A 20,315-nucleotide genomic window follows, 5' to 3' on the forward strand; every position below is an offset into this window, starting at 1 on the left:
TTTGAAAGCAGGATTGAAAACCACTTGAAGAGTAGCCACAGGGTTAATCACTCCATGAGGCCCCCGGTGGCTGGCCTTGACTTCTGCATTACTCATTGCTGCTCTCTGGAGGCCTTTGGTTTGCCTGGGCTTCAGCGGGCCTTTGGGTCTTCAGTGCCACAGAGAGGGAATGGCACTTCTGCAGGATTGAAGACATGGCAGAGTTTCATCTTCTCACAAACTGGGTTGCATGGGAAGATGGGTTTTCATAGACCTTTCTCCTTTTCCTATTTTTTCCCCTTTCTTTTTGATTAAAACAAAGAGGCAGAGAGAAAGTGAAGGATTTTAAGCAAGAGCATGACATAGTCCTGCTTACATTCCAAGTTTGCCCTTTATTTTAATGTTCACTTATTTATTTTGACAAGACACTGAAGTGTCACTCAGCTCTGGCACATGTGATGTCAGGGGTCAGACCTGGATTCTAGTGCTGAGCTATCTCCCCTCAGGCTCAAGTTCACTCTGGAATTGTGTAAGAAACTGGTTTGGATAGAGGAGAATGAATAGAAGCTCTAAGTCATTTATTCAAAAGCATATGAAGACACTCATTCAAAAGGATATATGTGCCCCTGTGTTCACAACAGCATTATTCATAATAGCCAGAACATGGAGTCAACGCAAATGTTCACTGGCAGATGACCAGATAAAGAAATCATGATATATATGTACTCAGTGGAATACCACTCAGAAAAATGAAACTGTAGCTTTTATGAAAGACGGGCAGAATTGGTGGTGATTACGTAAAGTGGGATAGATCAGGAATTGAAAGACAAATTGCCAGATGGGTTCACTTATATGTAGTGAGACTTATACACTTACCAAGGTAGGAAACTGTACTTCCCCAGTTTCACAGTATTATAAACCTATAATAAGGTCATAAATTCTGCTTAGAAATTAATTTTTTTTAATGGAAGCCTACTTTGCCATGTGAGGCTCAAGCCTGGCCCCCACCATATTTAAGGAAGCTTCGGTTCTGTGATCTCTTTAAAACACTGTGTTCTCCGGATCTACCTAATAATAATAATGAATAATAAAAGAAAAGAAAAAGTGGAGCTGTAAAACCAGTTAGGAAGTACTACAGTAAACAAGGATGATGTTTGGAACCAAGGAATGAGCAGCAGAGGTGGAGAAAAAAGAGGGAGTGGGGATAGAATAACTCTTACCTCTAAGGGTTATGCAGAGAAGAAAGGGATGAACTCATGTGACAAGCTTAGCAGAGTGCCTCACCCTACAGAACATGCAGTAATATCAGCAGTAGGGCAGCTTTCATGCATATGGTCCTGAGTTCAATCCCCATCACCATATGAGATCAACAAAGACTAAGTAAATTAGTACTCCATGGATAGGGGAGCAATGCTATATGTTCTTTCTCTCATAAAGAAGTCAAATTTGGGCTTAGATGGTTTACCTGGTCTGATAGAGCACAAATTTGACCAGGCATAAAATCCCATATTTGACTCCCAGCCATTATATGGAAACACCATGCAAAGGGGAAGGTTCTCATTGCAGTAGGGCAATGCCGTAGTGTCTCTGCTTTGTGCTTTGTGTCTCTCTCTCTTTCCCTACCCCCACCTTTGTCTCTCCTTATCCGTCTTGAAAACAAAGAGAAGTGTCTGCCGGAAGCAGTGGAATTGTGTAGACATGAAGCCCCAGCAAAAACCCTGGTGATGAGAGAGAGATTGAGATTATGGGTCAGGCAGTGGCACACATGGCTAAGCACACACACTATAGAATTTGGGTTCAAGCCTCTGGTCCCCACCTATAGGGAGAAAGCTTCACAAGTGGTGAAGCAGGGCTGCAGGTGTCTCTTTCCCTCCCTATCTTCCCCTCCCCTCTCAATTTCTCTCTGTCTCTATCCAGTAATAAATAAATAAAAAGATTAGAAAGAATTTCAAAAAAAATTTAAAGAAAGAAATTAAACATTGGGTTGAAGAGGTACTCAGTAACAGAGCACACAAATGAGACCCTGAGTTTAATTTCATCCACTGCATTAAAAGAAAAAAGTTTAAAAGTGACTTTGGGTTAAAAAAAGAAAAAACAGCTTTAGACCAGGGTTAACTTAATTCCATTGACTGTCTTGAGTAAATTCATTGATAAGACAATTCCAAATGGTCCATTCACTAAAAGGTTTCTACTCTATTTGATGAAGTAGAATCTATTCCATCACTTTTTTCTTCTCTCTTCCTCTCTTTTCTTCTGTTATTTGTTCTGACAATCTTGGCCTCTATAAACCTTGGTCTCTGCTTCTCTAACTCAATGAGATTGTAATAATTCTGTTTCAGCTTTTGTGCAAAGCTTGTCCTCCCTGAGAAAGCTACAGGGGAGGGTGGAAGGAGGGAGCAAAAACAAAAAAATTGTGCTCGAAGTGCAAGGACCAGCATAAGGATCCTGGTTCGAGCCCCCAGCTCCCCACCTGCAGGGGAGTCACTTCACAAGTGGTGAAGCAGGTCTGCTGGTGTCTGTCTTTCTCTCCCCCTCTCTGTCTCCCCTCCTCACTTCATTTCTTTCCTTTTTTAATATTTATTTTCCCTTTTGTTGCCCTTGTTTGTTTTTTATTGTTGTTGTAGTTATTGTTGTTGTTATTCATGTCATTGTTGGATAGGACAGAGAGAAATGGAGAGAGGAGGGGAAGACAGAGAGGGGAAGAGAACGATAGACACCTGCAGACCTGCTTCACCGCCTATGAAGTGACTCCTCTACAGCTGGGGAGCCAGGGGCTCAAACTGAGATCCTTACAGCTGTCCTTGCGCTTTGTGCCTCATGCACTTAACCAGCTGCGCTACAGCCCGATTCCCCCTCTCTCCATTTCTATCTGTCCTATCGAACAACAATGACATCAATAACAACAATAATAACTGCAACAATGATAAAACAACAAGGACAACAAAAGGGGAGAGAAATAGCCTCCAGGAGTAGTGGATTCGTGGTGCAGGCACCAAGCCCCAGCAATAGCCCTGGAGGCAAATAAATAAATAAATAAATAAATAATAAAAATAATAACCTAAAAGTTTTAAAAAAAATGACTTGGGAAGTGGCTCAGTGGTTGAGCACAGGATTTGCATGATTTCCCGAGTTCCATCCCCAGAACCACAAAGTCCAGAACAATGTTGCAGTTCTCTCTTCTCTCTCTCTGCCATTAAATAAGTAAAAACAAATCTCAAAAATATTAAAAATAAAAGATAATAGATCAAGATACATTCATATTTTTTTTTCACTTTTTTTTTTATTTTTTATTTAAGAAAGGATTAATTAACAAAACCATAGGGTAGGAGGGGTACAACTCCACACAATTCCCACCACCCAATCTCCATATCCCACCCCCTCCCCCGATAGCTTTCCCATTCTCTATCCCTCTGGGAGCATGGACCCAGGGTCATTGTGGGTTGCAGAAGGTAGAGGGTCTGGCTTCTGTAATTGCTTCCCTGCTGAACATGGGCGTTGACTGGTCGGTCCATACTCCCAGTCTGCCTCTCTCTTTCCCTAGTAGGGTGGGTCTCTGGGGAAGCTGAGCTCCAGGACACATTGGTGGGGTCTTCAATCCAGGGAAGTCTGGCTGGCATCCTGATGACACCTGGAACCTGGTGACTGAAAAGAGAGTTAACATACAAAGCCAAACAAATTTTTGAGCAATCATGGACCCAAAGCTTGGAAAAGTGGAGAGGAAGTATTAGGGAGGTACTCACTGCAAACTCTAGTGTACTTCTGCTTTCTTACTTTGGTGCCATACTCCAAACTCAGTCAATTTCTGCTTTGCGTTTCTACTTCTTCTTTTTTTTTTTTTTACATTCCCCAGATTCCCATTTAACAATACATATTTATACATACATTCATATTTTAACTGGAACCAAGGTGTTATTGTGTACCAGTGGTAAGTCAATAGTTTGTTTTTTTTTTTAAAGCAGTAACAGTGGGAGCTAGGAATAGGCAGTTGACATGAAAAGCAAATGCTAAGTCCCCTGGTGCTTCCTAACTCAGCTGGGCCTCAAGGACCAGTCCCAGGAGAGTGTCACACCTGCCTGACCAGCTCTTCTTTCTATAGGGCTGATGACTGCTTTTGTGCCTCCCGGAAGCTGGACGCAGTGGCCATTGAAGCCAAATTTAAGCAGGACCTGGGCTTCCGGATGCTGAACTGTGGACGGACAGACCTGGTGAAGCAGGCAGTGTCTCTCTTGGGGCCTGATGGGATCAACACCATGAGTGAACAGGTACAGAGTCTAAGTGTCTAACCAGGAACAATCTCCCCCTGCCTTCTGCTTCATCCCACACCAAGAGAGAAGCAGAACAGCAGATACTGGACAAAGGCTCCTCCTGCTGGTGACTTGCATCAATTTTATTTTTGCTCGTTTTTTTTTTTTAAGTTTTTAAAATATCTTATAAAGATACCCTTGTCCATCTTTATAGAAATAGCATGTGATCATTGCAGCTGACATTGGAAAAATGAGAGAGAAATAGTCCCACTCCGGAAAAGAAATAATGTCATTGCCCAGATAACCGTTTTTATATTTAGTATGTGTCATTCCTTCAAGCCCTTTTTCCAGCATGGTTAAAATTAGTTCTCTGCCTGCCTGTCTGTTACTGCATCAGAACAACTCCAGGCAGATGCTCACTAGTATTTTTGAAGGAGCATGTTTAAGACACACAAAAAAAGTCATTCCCAAGGACCTCTGAGATGGGTAGCCAACTCCCCCACCCCAGGTCAGGTCCCCAGAAGTGGAATACAGTGAGATGTGATGTGAAATGCATGTCTTCCAATCAGAGAGACACCCCATGTGAATGAAGATGTCAGTAAAAGAACAAGCAGCACTTTGTGCTGTGAGCCCCATATGGAAAGTCACAGGGGCAGATAGGAACTTATCACTTGGGCAGCTCAGGAAGCCAGTTCCAGAAAAACATTAACAACTATATTTTTGAACAACACCAAGGAGTCCTAATACACACACACACACACACACACACACACACACAGTTTTTAAACTTTTGTATCTTTTTCAACAGGGATTTACTACATCTTTGCTTTGCCAAGTTTTGACATTTACTTTATTGGGTTCCACTATGCTTTGCAATATCTTGAAATATTTTTGAAATCACTTTTAATGGCTACAGGAAGGGGTCCTCTTGTTGGTCCTCTGTTTCTAGTTACTTTTGTCAATAATGCTGAGCTAGACATACATAGATGAGGTTTTGTTAAGATCTCTGATTACTAGGATCCTTTTGGCTACCAGGATTATTGTTAGGGCTCAGTGCCTGCACAACTCCACTATTCCTTATGGCTGTTTTTCTCTCTAGATATAGGATAACGAGACAGACAGAGAGGGAGAGAAGGGGAGACACCCTAGCAATGTTCCATCACTCATGAAACTTCCCCTCTATAGGCACTCCTATGGTAACCCAGGACTCAAACCCTGGTCCTTGCACAACGTGCATTCTACTGGGTGAGCCACCTGTCATTTCTCTTATTGGAGACATTCATAAAAGCAGAAATAGTTAACTCAAAGGTATCAACCTTTTTAAGATTTTCCATCTCAGATACATTCCCAGAAATGTCTTTTCATTGTATACACTGTCCAACTATCTAAGCATTCCCTATGAATCTTTTGTTTACCCATTTTTCACTGGAACTTTACTGGGTTATTTTTCCTCCTCTTGCTCTTCCTCCTCTTTCTTTTTTGACCAAATCCTTGCTCAACTCTAGCTTGTGGTTAGTGCTGGAGATTGAACCTGGGATCTCTGTTGTCTCTGGCATTAAAGTCCTTTGTAAGCTGCTATGCTATTTCCCTGTCCTGCTGTTTTGTTTTGGCTTGTTTTTTGTTTGTTTAGAAGAGTTTGGGGGGGCAGATGGTGGCGTACCTGGTTGCACCTGGTGGTTGCACCTGGTTACAGTGCACAAGGACCCAGGTTTGAGCCCCTGGTTCCCATCTGCAGGTGGAAAGCTTCATGAGTGGTAAAACAGGACTGTAGGTGTCTCTGTCTCCCCCTTCCCTCTTGATTTCTGGCTGTCTCTATCCAATAAATAAATAAAGATAATTTTTTAAGTTTTTTACACATTATTCATGTAACCCCTTTTCTTATAATGTAGAAACATGTCTCCCTTTATTTACTTACTTATTTCACTTATGTTTTTCCGTTTATATCCTCAATGCTGTAGTGATTTTCCTTTGTGATTTCTTTCATTACTTCTATGTAGAAAGTAATACAGAGGCCAGTTCAGTGGTTTTTCTGGTACTACCAGTAAATGAAATCAAAATGATTTCAGTGTGTGGCATGAGCTAAAGCTCTAACTTAAGTATTTTCCAAAATAGCCACCATCTCTGCACTATTAATGACAGATTCCCCCTTTTGCTGATGGTGGTTCTTTGTGTAATCAGCAGGAGACATGGGCTTCTATGCAATTCCATGAAAGCTATTCCTCAATTGCTTGCCTTTTGCTTTGTAAATGATTGTGTCAAACCCAGTGTTGTCATGGGGCTCAGATGCTCAGAAGCATCCAGGTCCCCTTGACAATGACCAGCAGCTTATAGAGAGCAAAGATGATACTTGCCACTTTGTGAAAGAGGAAATGTTAGGGAAACCACGTTTACAAATTAGATCACTTAGGATTGATAGTACAATCCAGAAAATTCCTAAAAACAGCAAGCTAAAATCGGCCACTTTTTCACAAACACTATTAGCTCTGTTGTGCTCTAAGACAGACAGACAGACAAAAGTCCTCCACCTTAAACCAAGACCAGTGGGTTCAAACTGTGGAAGGTTTTGATCTTCTGAGTCAGAGCTGTGTGTTTGTTTTTCCACTGCTGGATTTTGAGTATGAGCAGAGCCTCCTACACATAAGATCTCTGTCTGTTTTCATGGAATTACATGACCACCTTGCAAATCTCTCTGCTTTCTCACTCACCCACCACAGGGCATGACCCCCCTGATGTACGCCTGTGTCCGTGGAGATGAGGCAATGGTACAGATGCTATTGGATGCTGGAGCTGACCTGAACGTGGAGGTGAGGGTACAAAAAACTAACAGTCCCCAGGGTAGGCAAGCAAGGAGGGGCAGGCTCATTCTCCTAAGAGCCACCACAAAGGGCAGAGGGTTCAGCACACAGATCACCTTCTGGTCTTTTGCTGCTGTGGCCTCTGTGAGACCTGCTGAGGGACTCCCTCCAAACCCCAATCTGCTACCTACTTGTACAGCTCACTGAACATTCACTAATACACCAACAGCTGGTAGAGTCTCTGATTCACGTGACTGATCTGTTCCTTTTGGTGGGAGCAGAGAGTGCTCCTGAGGCCACAGCCCTTTCCCTCTACCTGGTGCAGATATGTCCCCTGAGCTGCCCAGGGCCTCTCCCAAGCATTCCTGCGCCTGATCCCCTCACCCAGTTGGCTTAGCTGAAGCCACAGTTCTTACAACTAATCTCACATTCTTCTTCCAGCAGCTGTGTTAAAGTAGAAAGCACACCCCCACAGGTTTTAAGATCCTAAAGCTACCAAGTCTCTTTTGTGCCTGAGCAAGTGATCTGACCTTTCTCCACCTGGATTTTCCCATCTAGAAAATGGAGAAGGCATCATACCTGTCTCAGAGAATGGTCAGAAGGACTAAATATAAAGACTACCTCATAGAGGTTTGAGACACAGTTAATATTGGCTTTTTATCCCTCCCCTGAGGCCTGTAATAAGTGAAGTCATGCATTTTGGCCATGTTCTAGCCTGTTTTAAGACCCACTGTCTCTGGCAGCCCAGGAGGATGAGAAGATTGACAGGCTGCAATTATAACTCTGGTCCTGGGAGAACTATTTAGTACTTGTAGTCTTAGTCCTATGTCTTTTTTTTTTTTTTTTGAGCAAGTTTTACATTCATCAGAGAAGAGCAAGCAAGAGACATAGTTTTGGATTCAGAACTATTCATCTTTTTAAAAATAAAGGAAATATTTGTTTCTTTTCATGAGAGGGAGGGGAGGGGGAGAGAGAGACAGAGAGAGAGAGAGAGATTTTGAGACCAGAACATTGCTCAGCTGTGGCATATGTGATGCCAGGGATTGAATCTGGGAATTCATGCATGCAAGTCCTATGTCCTACCACTGAAAGATCTCCCTGGCTTGATCCATAACCATTTTGATCTTAAAACTTTCAAGTATTGGGGGATTTTTCTCCCTGCTCTGAATCTATTGCTCCTATAAGGAAAGGGTCCTCAGCTTTGGGTCCTGGTGATGGTCTCTGGCTCCCCCTAGCCCAGCCCATGACTCCTAGTACAAGGTAGCACCTCCCCCTAGTTCACCTGTCACCCATACTATTCTAGCCCCAGGAATGTTTAGGAGAAAAGTCTAGTGTGGAGGTATGATGCTAACCCTATGGGACCTCACCTCTTGGCTCAGATTGCTCCTTCATGCTGTGTCCAGGGATGGTCTTGTACCTGTTTCCAGTGGCACGAAGGTGCTTACCAACTTGGAAGCCAGAGATGGCCAATACCCATAGCAGGAAACCAGCAAAAGAGTGAAAGGAGGACAGTGTGGGGGTACAGTGTGACAGATTTGGGGTGGGGGCTTTCCTGACTCAAAGCAGACCACCTTTGTTGTTCCCCCCCGGAGGTGTGGATGTAAAGGTAATGGCATCTCATGCTTCCTGATGTTCCATAACTCTGAAAGGAGAGACAGGCAGGGGGCAGGCTTACTGTAACCAAGATGCCTTCAGGGTGACAGAAGTCATTCTGCTTAGATCCTTTCAGAAGAGAAGAAAAAGAGTCCTTCTTACACGTGCCCAAAGGATGGAAAGCCATCACCCAGCATCCCCAAGGCACATCCTAATGTCCTTGTGGACAGCTCCAGCCGTAGATTGGTCAGACTTGCTGGTCTAAGTTCTGTGAAGATCACCTGTTGAAAATAACTTCAATTTGTTTATAGGTTGTCAGTACTCCTCATAAATATCCTTCCGTCCACCCCGAGACCCGCCATTGGACGGCTCTGACTTTTGCTGTGTTGCATGGACATATTCCTGTAGTTCAGGTATTAATGGATTTCCCCACCCACATCTGACCTTTGGTTTGACCTCCGCCACGATGCACACCAGTACCTCTCCCAGCATGCATATTCCCCAAGCGATTCATATTGGTTAACTCCAACAAAATGGTGCACTTTTACATCTTACGGATGAAAATCGTGTCTGTGCTGGTCAGTAGGGTCTGGCGTTAACCAATATGAAGCTGTCCGCATACCCACACACAGCCTCACACACACATAGTTGCTCGGGGGTGGGGCCTGAGCTGTGATTTTTGTGAATCCATTCATTTGACTTGTTGGAGACTGAACCTTAGATTTGTTTAGCATGGGACTTTAGAACCTCCCCCTGATGTTTTTGTTGAGTCAAGTGGTTTCCCACTCACCAAAGGAGCACTTCCACAGTACTTGGCTCCAGAGCAGGGCCCCCCTCGGTAGCAGGAGGTGACTTCATCAGAGGTCCTTTGGGCATATTAATGCACATTGCTTGCACCTTTCTGACTGTGGTAGTGTTGGTGTTCCATGCATAGCCTTCCAGCCTATTGTGGACCTTTAACTTGATCTCCACTCCATCAGCAAAGACGGACCAGCATCCAGGCTCAGGCCCAGGCCCAGACCTGGCAGCCCCTTGGTGGTGCTGAACTCTGGGCATATCAGGAGCACGCCTCCTTTGATGGAGTCCATGCCTCTTAGTGTCATACAGATCAGGGAATCACAAGTGTCCATACATCGGGGCTGCTCCCATGTTGGAATCCTTTAAGGATTTACGGGAATCCTTAGGACAGTCAGAGTCACCCTACAGGAGACTAAGTGTGTAACACATCATACAGAAGCTGACTCTGCCTTTGGAACATCGCACTCAGTCAGCCCTCTCACAGGAGAGGAGTCAAGAAAGAAGGAATCAGGGGACGGCCTGGTAAACAGAGGATGCTGTCCCTCAGTCAGCAGCACTTTCCCCGGCCTTTAACTCAGGATCAGAACTGGCAGACAGCCAGGAAAAGCTGAATACAAGTTAGGCAGGCTCACAGGTTATGGAATGCCAAGTAGGGTCCCCCCCAATCCAGCCTGGCCCTTGGGAAGCCCTGGATAGGTTTCAAGATGGCAGATTCCTCACCCCCTTCATTTTACATCATGGTGCTGAGTCACTTGTGTCATGAGTGACATCCACGTGAGTAGGCATACCATTTTTTTTTGCCTCTAGGGTTATTGCAGGGGCTCAGTGCCTGCACCATGAATCCACTGCTCCTAGAGGCCATTTTCCCCCCTTTTGTTGCTCTTGTTGTAGCATTGTTGTGGTTATTATTGTTATTATTGATGTCGTTCGTTGTTAGATAGGACAGAGAAATGGAGAGAGGAGGGGAAGACAGAGAGGGGGAGAGAAAGACACCTGCAGACCTGCTTCACCACCTGTGAAGCAACTCCCCTGCAGGTGGGGAGCTGGGGGCTCGAACTGGGATCCTTACATCAGTCCTTGCACTTTGCGCCATGTGCACTTAACCCACTGCGCTACCGCCCAACCCCAAGGCATACCATTTTTAAGAAGCCCAGGTAGCTTCTTAGTCACAGAGTGGAGTCAGAGCTTCAAGAAGCTCACTTGAGAATTCATCTGGCTGGTCAGAAAGCTCATCATTTGCTAGAGTCTCCTCAGAACCATCTAACTGTTCTGAAAGGATGTTCACTCTGGCTAACCCACCTAGTCTTATAGTCTCTTGGAATTCTTGAGAGTCTGTGGTTCAAAGAGACCAAGAGCAAATGTTGGGGGAACCAGCCCCAAAAGAGAGTCTTCTGAAACGGTGTTTCTTAAAGCATTGATGTCCATCTGCATCACCCGGAGATCTTATCAAACCACAGACTCTCCCTCAGTGGGCAGGGACTGGGGACCAGCACTGCCAGCAGGCTCCCAGGTGAAGCTGTTGTGTCATCAGACCAAGCTAAGTAGTTTGAGGTTCTAGAAGCTATGAGAGACCCTCAACTCTTCTTCTGAAAGGTGGCTGCCCTCACCTTGTGAACGGGCTCACTGACAAGAGGGAGGGCAGGAACACTAGCCCTGCACTGCCATCTACCCATGTTTCCCCAACCTCTAAAGGTCTCAGTAGTCGCTTTTCCTCCACAGCTCCTCCTGGATGCCGGGGCCAAGGTGGAAGGCTCTGTGGAGGCTGGTGAGGAGAACTACTCAGAAACGCCCCTACAACTGGCAGCTGCAGTTGGTAAGAGTCACCAGTTCTCACTTCTGGGCCAGGTGGTCTCTGCCACCTCCTCCATAGTCCTTAGTGTATCTGTGACTGTTTGCTTTACTCTCTTTTGAAAAATTAAAAAATAAAGAAAAAAAGAAGCAGAGGACCAGGTGGTGGCATACGTGGTTGGTGACACTGTTATAGTGCACAAGGACCCAGGTTCAGATCCAGTCCTCACCTGCAGAGGGGAAGCTTCATGAACAGAAAAGTAATGCTGCAGGTGTCTCTTTTTTTTTCTCTCTCCCTCTCTATCTCCCCCTTCTCAACTTCTCTCTGTCTCTAGCAAATAAATATATAAACAAATTTTTTAAAGAATTGGGGGGCCAGATGTTGGTACACCTGGTTGAACGTACACATTGCAGTGCATTAGAACCCAGGCTCAAGCCCCTGGTTTTCAGCTGCAGGAGGAAGCTTCATGGGTGGTGAAGCAGGGCTGTGTCTCTCTCTCTCTCTATCTCTCTCTGTCTCCCCTTCCCCCTCTCTGTCTCTAATTATTAAAATAAAAATAATTAATTTTAATTAAAACAAACTTCTCTGGGCTTGCAGGAAACTTTGAGCTGGTTAGTTTGCTGTTGGAGCGTGGTGCGGACCCCTTGATAGGAACCATGTACAGGAATGGAATTTCTACCACTCCCCAGGGGGATATGAACTCTTTCAGCCAGGCCGCAGCGCATGGACACAGGTAGGGTAGGATGAGCCAAAGCCACAAGGTCCCAAGAGGGTGTTTGTTAAATATGCAGATTCCCAGGCCTCCCCCCAGACCCACTACAGCTCTGGATATGGGGCCCACAGGCATGACCAGACCCAGCCAATGGGTCTTCTCTGCCACTTCCTGCTAAGAGCCAACATCAGTGATACACATACACTCCGACTAGCTGATTTGGTCCTTTTATCTCAGACACTTGAGTTGAGTTGGGACCCATCACATCAGCTATCATGAAGTGAGAAATTCATTAAAAAAATAAAATTAAATAGTCTCCTGTTCACTCACTTCCCATCTATGTCTCCTTCAGGATTTACCACACATAATGCCAGGTAGGGCAAATCCACTATGGAGGGAAGTACAGACTGACAGTTCTAGAAACTTCTATACATTAGGAAAAAGCACTCAAGGAAACATGGCCAGATGTACCCTATCATCTTTTTCATCACCCTCCAAACATGGCACCCTCGGCCAGGCCTCTGAAACCCCCATCCCAGAGTGACCTGGGCATCCACTGTCCCATGTGAGTGGTCCCCCCCACCCTCATCCCACCAAGCCTTTCCATCTCTGAGTGTCTTCCTCTCTGGATTTATGATTGACAGGAATGTCTTCCGCAAACTGCTCGCTCAGCCAGAGAAGGAGAAGAGCGATATCCTGTCCCTGGAGGAGATTCTGGCCGAGGGGACTGACCTGGCGGAGACCACCCCGCCCCCCCTGTGTGCCAGCCGCAACAGCAAGGCCAAACTGAGAGCCCTGAGGGAGGCCATGTATCACAGCGCTGAGCATGGCTACGTGGATGTCACAATTGATATCAGGAGCATAGGTCAGTCTGGGGACCCCGCCACCACTGGCCATAGCACCCCTGCTGGCCTGGTGCTAGATCTCACACACACACACACACACACACACACACACACACACTCACCCATGGGAGCCCAGGGAGCACCTCATGTGCTGGTGGGAACACTTCCTGGTTGAGATACTCAAACTCCCTGCATTAGTTCCCTTGGACAGCAGTACCTTGGAAGCCCCAGAGACCCATCCTCTGACTATCTGTCCCTGACTTTTAAACTCTGGACCCTGGGTCAGGAATATCAATCACCTGGGAGCTTGTCTGAATACAGATTGCCAGGCCCTACACCCAGAGGCTCTGCCATTGAGGGTCTGGATGAATAAAGGCTGGAAATCTCTATATTTAACAACCATCCCAGGTGTTCCCAATGGTTCTCAAGATTTATTTATTTAATGAGATAGAGAACCAAAGCATCACTCCAGCCCACGCAGTGCCAGGGATCAAACTTAGGCCCTCACACAAGCAAGTCCTACGAGGAGTGGTTCTAGGGTGAATTAGCCAGGCATCCTTCTTCTCCACGTGCATCTGGAAACAGGCTAATGTAACGTGATGGCTTTAGCTCCACCCCAGGGATGGCAGAACTGAACCTAGGCTGATAGACAGGGCATGACAGATGTAGGGGGACTAAGAGCCCAAGGATAGCCCCCTCCCTCACTCCACACCCATTTTGTTTCAGAAGCGGGCCTCTTTCTGAAAGGTGGGGGCTGGTGGTTCAGTATGGGGGGACGTTGCCCTGAGAGCCTAGTTAGCATGATTATGAAGCACCAGTCTCTGAAAGGTCGGCTGGTTAGAAGCTGTAGTGAGCCCAGGAGAGGGGAGGTGCAAATTGTAGCAATCAGCTGCTGGAGAGGCTGCTGTGGAGGAGGAAGACCTGATGAAGTGCCTGCAGATGAAAAAGTTGTTTTGCACAGAAGAACAGCAGCAACCCCCCACCGGGGGTTTCTTAGTCATGTTGGTGTGCCCTCCCCTGCCAGAGCGCCAGAGGCAAAGCCACGCGTGAGTCTCACCAGCTCTGAGCTCTGGTCTAAGCCCAAGCAGGGCCCTCCCCACTGCCAGCTCCTCTCACCCTCAAAAAGTGGACAAGCTGGGAGTCAGGAGGTAGCGCAGCAGGTTAAGCGCACGTGGCAAAAAGCACAAGGACCGGCATAAGGATCCTGGTTCAAGCCCCCACCTCCCCACCTGCAGGGGAGTCGCTTCACAAGTGGTAAAGCAGGTCTGCAGGTTATCTATCTTTCTCTCCCCCTCTATCTTCCCCTCCTCTCTCCATTTCTCTCTGTCCTATCCAACAACGATGACATCAATCATAACAATAACTACAAAAATAAAACAAGGGCAACAAAAGGGAATAAATAAATATAAAAAAAAAATTTTAGAGTGGACAAGCTATTGATGAGTGAAGTCAGGACTCACTCAGGCCCATTCCCTATTGTGCTGGGAGTCTGTGCTGAGCAGAGCAAACAATAAAGCAGCAGGCACAATAATCTCAACAGTGACAAAGCATAGGTGGTGGACAAGCTTGCCCGATGTCCCACACATCAACCCCGGGCTGTGAAATGTAGGCCCTGCTAACGTGGTTGGCACGCAGAAATGGACACCCAGAGTTATGGGAACTGAGCTAGGACCTTTCATTTCAGTTTCAGGAAAAGTCTTTGGAGGCAAAACCCAACACTGACTCTCTGCATTGTGAGCCAGTCTCTTGTGCTCGTGGTTGGGTAATGTCCTGGGGGAAGGCCAGCTTCCAGATGAAAACACACCGCCTCCTCTGGTTGTTTTCTACCTCTCCGTCTCCCTCTCCCCTACTCCTACCCCTCCCCCCTGCACCCAGGCGTCCCATGGACTCTGCACACGTGGCTGGAGTCTCTGCGAATCGCGTTCCAACAGCACCGCCGGCCGCTCATCCAGTGCCTGCTCAAGGAGTTCAAGACCATCCAGGAGGAAGAGTACACGGAGGAGCTCATCACCCAGGGCCTGCCGCTGATGTTCGAGATCCTGAAAGCCAGCAAGGTATGTGGGGCTAAGAGTTGTTGGGATGGTGGGCAGAGAACAAGGCCAGGGGTTCAAAAACCAGTGGTCCCGTAGGCTAAGCTGCCTTCAGCCGAGGTGGCAGATCAGGTGGTAGAGGTGACCCAGCGGGCTATAGCTACTTTTTCTTTGTATCTTATCATTTTGTTGGGGGAGGGTTAATGGATTACAGTTGATATGTGGGTACAGTTTCTCACTTCCCATGATAGGTGTCTGCAAAATATTCTCACCCCTGACCTAAACCCCTTTCCACCATCATGCACCAGGCCTCCAAATTTCCCCACCCACCAGGTCCCTTCTTCCCCAGAATTCTTTGCTTTGTTGCAATACTCTACATGCAGTCCAAGCTTTACCTATAAGTAACATCATCCAATATTTATCCTTCTCTTTTTGGCTTATCCTTGATTCCTTTAAGTCCCACCCAAAATGAGGCAAAGGAGACAACTTTATCATTTTTAACAGCTGAATAGTATTCCATTATATACATATACTACAAGCTAAAACTATCTGTGTGATCATCTGCAACTGTTCTGCTTATCTCCTATTATATCTCACGGCACAGGAACACATAGGAAAATACCAGGACCAAGACCGAGTGTTGGCACACCCAGTTGAGTATACACATCACCATGTGTAAGGATATATGTTCAAGCTGCTGGTCCCACCTATAGAGGGGAGCTTCACAAGCAACAAAGCAGTGCTTCAGGCATTGTTTTTTTTCTCTCTCTCCCTCCCCCCTCAGTTTTTCTCTGTCCTACCAAAATAAAAAAGAAAGGAAAATAAAATAATAAAAGATATTTTGGAAGAAAAGAAGGAAGTACCCAGACTAGGAGATGGTTCACCAGACAGAGCACACACTTTGCTGTGCATGGAGCCCCAGCACCACATGGGAGCACTGTGGGCAGCACTGGGGGGTAGCTTCATGAATGGGTCAGGTTTTTTCATTCTTTGCTTTAAAGAGAAAGGGTGAGAGAGGTGTAATCAAAGCACCACTCCACAGTTCATGATGCTCCCATGTGGTGCTGGAACTTAAACCCAGGGTCTTGTGCTTAATAAGGAGTGGGCTTTGCCAAGTGAGCTATCTTTGGGCCCTCAGAACCCTTGCCTAATAAACTGTCTCAAGACACAAGTAAAGAATTTTTTTTATTTTTGTTGTAGTTGTTGTTGTTATTGATGTCGTCGTTGTTAGATAGGACAGAGAGAAATGGAGAGAAGAGGAGAAGACAGAGTGGGAGAGAAAGATAGACACCTGAAGACCTGCTCTATGAAGTGACTCCCCTGCAGGTGGGGAGCCAGGGGCTCGAACCGGGATCCTTATGCCGATCCTTGTGCTTTGTGCCACGTGCGCTTAACGCACTGCACTACCACCCAACTCCCCAACTAAGGATTTTTCTTTTTAAATCAAAAATAGCTGTTTACATTCCAGGTCTGCCTTTTTTTTTTTTCTATTCACTTATTTTGACAAGACACCAGAGTGTCACTTATCTTTGGCACATATGATACCAGGGATTTTATACTTACTATGTTTGCCTGGCGCTATTCTAAGAACATTGTAAAGACTGACTCATTTAAATTAAAGGAAGCTTTAAAGGAAGCACTGCTTTGATTCCCATTTAATGAGTGGGGGAAACCAAGGCACAGAGAGGCTGAGGGGGTCATACAGCCCGTAAGTGACAGAGCTAAGAGTGAATGCAGACGATGTGATCATAGCACTAGCCTCTCACCACCCAAGAACCTAAGAACTCTAAGACACTGGGGCCTAGGACGTCTCAGCAGAAACAGACCTCTGAACACAGTTTGGGCTGGGGCCAGGCGGTAGTGCACCGGGTTAGGCGCACATAGTGGGAAGCACAAGGATCCAGGTTCAAGCCCCTGGCCGGCATGGGGTCGCTTCGCAAGCCGTGAGGCAGGCCTGCAGTTGTCTATCTTTTTCTCCCCCTCTCTATCTTCCCCTCCCATCTCAAATTCTCTCTGTCCTATCCAAAAAAATTCAAAAAAAATAGCCACAGGAGCAGTGGATTTGTAGTGCAGGCGCCGAGCCCCAGCAATAACTCTGGAGGCAAAGAAAAAAAAAACAGCATTGGGCTCCCCTGCTGGACAGAGCTCACTGCATCCACTCCTGAGCCCAGGGTCTTAGGGACCTAGCAGGAGAGATTTGTGTTCAAGGTCCACCCCACCGAGACCCAAAATGGAAGCAAGTGTGCCATCCCCATAATGAGCCTCAGCAATTCCATTCCTGGTGAAAGCTGCCAGAAGCTGCCCCAGATCAGCTTCCTTGCCTCTCTCTCCTCTTCCCCTAACTTACAAAAATATTTTAGTAAGTAATGAGGGAGTAGAGAGATATAGCCCCTGCGTTGCAACCATCCACTGGACCCAGCTTGAGCCCCCAGCACCACATGGGAAGTGCTATGGCATCTCCCTATCTATCTATCTATCTATCTATCTATCTATCTATCTATCTATCATTTCCCTCCAATCTATCTATCTATCATATCTATTCATTTTCCCTCCAAATGAAAAGGAGGGAAAAAAAGAAAGGGCCATCCAGAATGGTGACATCATACATTTGGGAGACCCTCAATAAATAGTTAATAAGATTTTTGCCTGAAAGTACCTAAATGAATGAATTAATTGATTCCCTTTCTATCTGAGGCTCCAAAATCCCAGGTTCATTCCCCAGCACTGTCATAAACCAGAACTGAGCAGTGCTCTGGAAAAAAAGAAAGAAGAAAGGAAGAGGGAGAGAGAGAGAGAGAAGTAGGCCAGGTGGTGGCGCACCTCGTTGAGCACACATTACAGTGTTACAGTGTGCAAGGACCCTGGTTTGAGCCCTTGGTGAAGCAGTGCTGCAGGTCTCTCTCTCTCTCTCTCTCTCTCTCTGTCTGTCTGTCTCCCTCACCAGAGCTCTGCTCAGCCCTGGCTCATCTTGGTGCAGGGAATTGAACCTGGGACTTTAGAACCTCAGGCATGAGGGTGTTTACCTAACCATTATGCTCTCTACCTCCACCCCAAGTATCTTTTCCTCTCTCCCTCTCTCTTTCCCTACCCTCTTGATTTCTGGCTGTCTGTCCATATAATAAAGATAATTTAATTTTTTAAAATAAAGGGAGGGAGGGAGGGAAGAATTCATTTGACAGTGAACACTGGAAGCATTTCAAGAACAGTTCAAAAAATCTCCCTGCCTCTTACTACATCCTCAACTTGAAAAGATAAAAGTTAAAACTCTGAAAAACAAATAAATGAGTAAGAAAAAACTTGGTGAAAAACTTTCCTAAATCTATTACTAGGATCTGATGTTCTAATTGCTATTTGGTTGGGTTTTGTTGTTGTTGTTTTTGTCCTTTCCTCAGGCTGTACTGGGAACTTATTACTCAGACATCCTATGTATTAACTCAATAGATTTTTTTTTAATTTTTTATTATCTATATTTATTGGATAGAGAGAGCCAGAAATCAAGAGGGAAGGGGTGACAGAGAGGGAGAAAGACAGAGAGACACCTGCAGCACTGCTTCACCACTCACAAAGCTTTCCCCCTGCCGGTGGGGACCAGGGGGCTCGAACCTGGGTCCTTGTGCATTGTAATACATGCACTCAGCCAGGTACACAACCACCCGGCCCCTTAACTTAATAGATTTTGAAGTAAACTTTATTTTGAAGAATGGTATACACTCAGGTAAATGACCAGATCATACCTGTAGGGCCTAACAATTTTCTTTTTCTTTTTTTTCTTTTTCTTTTTTTTTTTTTTGCTTCCAGGGTTATTGCTGGGGCTCAGTGCCAGCACCTGCACTATGAATCCACTACTCCTGGTGGCCATTATTTCCTTTTTTTTTTTTTACCTGATAAGACAGAGAGAAATTGAGGGAGGAGGGGAAGATAGGGAGAGAGAAAGACACCTGCAGACCTGCCTCACCATCTATGAAGTGACCCCCTGCAGATGGGGAGCCTGGGCTCAATAGAACCAGGGTATTTGTAGAGTTCTTACACTTAGTACTATGTGTACTTAACCCAGTGTGCAACCGCCCAGCCCCCCAGGCCTAACAATTTTCCACTGTATGATCAGCACCCAGGCCAAAGCATAGCACATGACTAGCACACCACCAGCCATCCCAGCAGCAACCAGAAGCTCTGACATCAGCTGGTGGTGGCAGTGAAAAGGGTGGGTGCTAGAGCCAGATGGGTTACCTGCATCCTAATGGGCCTGCTAAAAAGAATCACCCATTTCTAGAGGAGAGATTTGGGCTTTGCTCCTACAGGGGTTCAATGGCAGCCCCTACTGGTGAAAGATGGTATTACACTTTATTTGCAGTTTAATAGAATGTCTTTTTGATGCATAAATGCCAGTTCTAAGTATATATTCCAGGTAAAGGTAAATAGCATAATGGTTATGCAAAGAGGCTCTCATGCCTTAGGATCCAAAGTCCCAGGTTCAATCCCCTACACCACCATAAACCAGAGCTGATCAGTGCTCTGGTTAAAAAAAAACAAAAAAAAAACTGAGTATATATTTCTTCAATCTAAGCACTTAAGATTTCAAATTGGTAACCTGACTGAATTTTGAAAGTCCTTTTTTTGTTCTCACTTCCAACTGACTTGTAATTTTTTGTTTTGCATTTTTAATTAATTTTAGCAGTGGTTTACAATATTAAAAGATTTTATAATTATAGTTGCCTGCTCCTTCTCTCTCTCTTCTCTCTCTCACCAGACCTACCTACCAAAGTTCCTATCATCACACCAAATAGAGCCCTCCATGTCTCCTGCCTCCTCTACCCTACTCCCCTCCTCTCTGACTGCCGCCATAATTTCTGGTCTAAGAGTCAGTTTGGTCACTACTATATACTAAAACAAGTTCACTTGTCTTAATCTTCTAGTTGTTATATTTTTCTTCTTATTTCTCTCAGGATAGTCACCTCCACTTCCCGTCAATGTTGTTCCAAATAACTCAGTATCATCTTTTTTCATGGCCAATACCCATTTCTGTGTTTTAACTTCCAGAGATTCAGTGTCTCGATATTTCTCCAGGAGTAGAACAACAGAAAGTTTGTTGTGTGTGTGTGTGTGTGTGTGTATTATTCAGAGAGAGAGTAGAGGGAGTCATTTTTAAATACATCTGTTTTGATGACTGGGTAAAAAAGTGTTGCAGGGAGTTGGGCAGTAGCACAGTGGATTAAGCACACGTGGTGCAAAGTGCAAGGACCAGCATAAGGATCCCGGTTCGAACCTCCGGCTCCCCACCTGCAGGGGAGTCACTTCACAAGTGGTGAAGCAGGTCTGCAGGTGTCTGTCTTTCTCTCCCCCTGTTTTCCCCTCCTCTCTCCATTTCTTTCAGTCCTATCCAACAACAACGACATCAATAATAACAACAATAAAACAACAAGGGCAACAAAAAGGGAATAAATAAATTTTTTTTAATAAAGAAGTCCTGGGATATATACTCAATGGAATATTATTCTGCAATCAAAAAATAGTGTATCCTTTGGGACAAAAT

At 45.4% G+C, this 20,315-nt stretch overlaps 1 protein-coding gene across 3 annotated transcripts in view; it reads left to right on the forward strand.

The window, feature by feature from the left end:
- Nucleotides 1-20,315, forward strand: part of ABTB3 (ankyrin repeat and BTB domain containing 3) — a 342,736-nt gene that overhangs the window by 286,442 nt on the left and 35,979 nt on the right. For 2 of the 3 annotated variants that reach the window (XM_007540041.3, XM_060194353.1), the window contains 7 exons: nucleotides 4,076-4,241; nucleotides 6,938-7,027; nucleotides 8,923-9,024; nucleotides 11,129-11,222; nucleotides 11,796-11,931; nucleotides 12,555-12,775; nucleotides 14,631-14,809. In XM_007540041.3, the coding sequence (XP_007540103.1) occupies nucleotides 4,076-4,241; nucleotides 6,938-7,027; nucleotides 8,923-9,024; nucleotides 11,129-11,222; nucleotides 11,796-11,931; nucleotides 12,555-12,775; nucleotides 14,631-14,809 (988 nt within the window). The remainder of the gene's footprint in view (nucleotides 1-4,075; nucleotides 4,242-6,937; nucleotides 7,028-8,922; nucleotides 9,025-11,128; nucleotides 11,223-11,795; nucleotides 11,932-12,554; nucleotides 12,776-14,630; nucleotides 14,810-20,315) is intronic. The other variant, XM_060194352.1, reaches the window with a different exon arrangement.

The sequence above is a fragment of the Erinaceus europaeus genome, chromosome 7 (genome assembly GCF_950295315.1).
Source record: "Erinaceus europaeus chromosome 7, mEriEur2.1, whole genome shotgun sequence".
Classification (NCBI taxonomy): Eukaryota; Metazoa; Chordata; class Mammalia; order Eulipotyphla; family Erinaceidae; genus Erinaceus; species Erinaceus europaeus.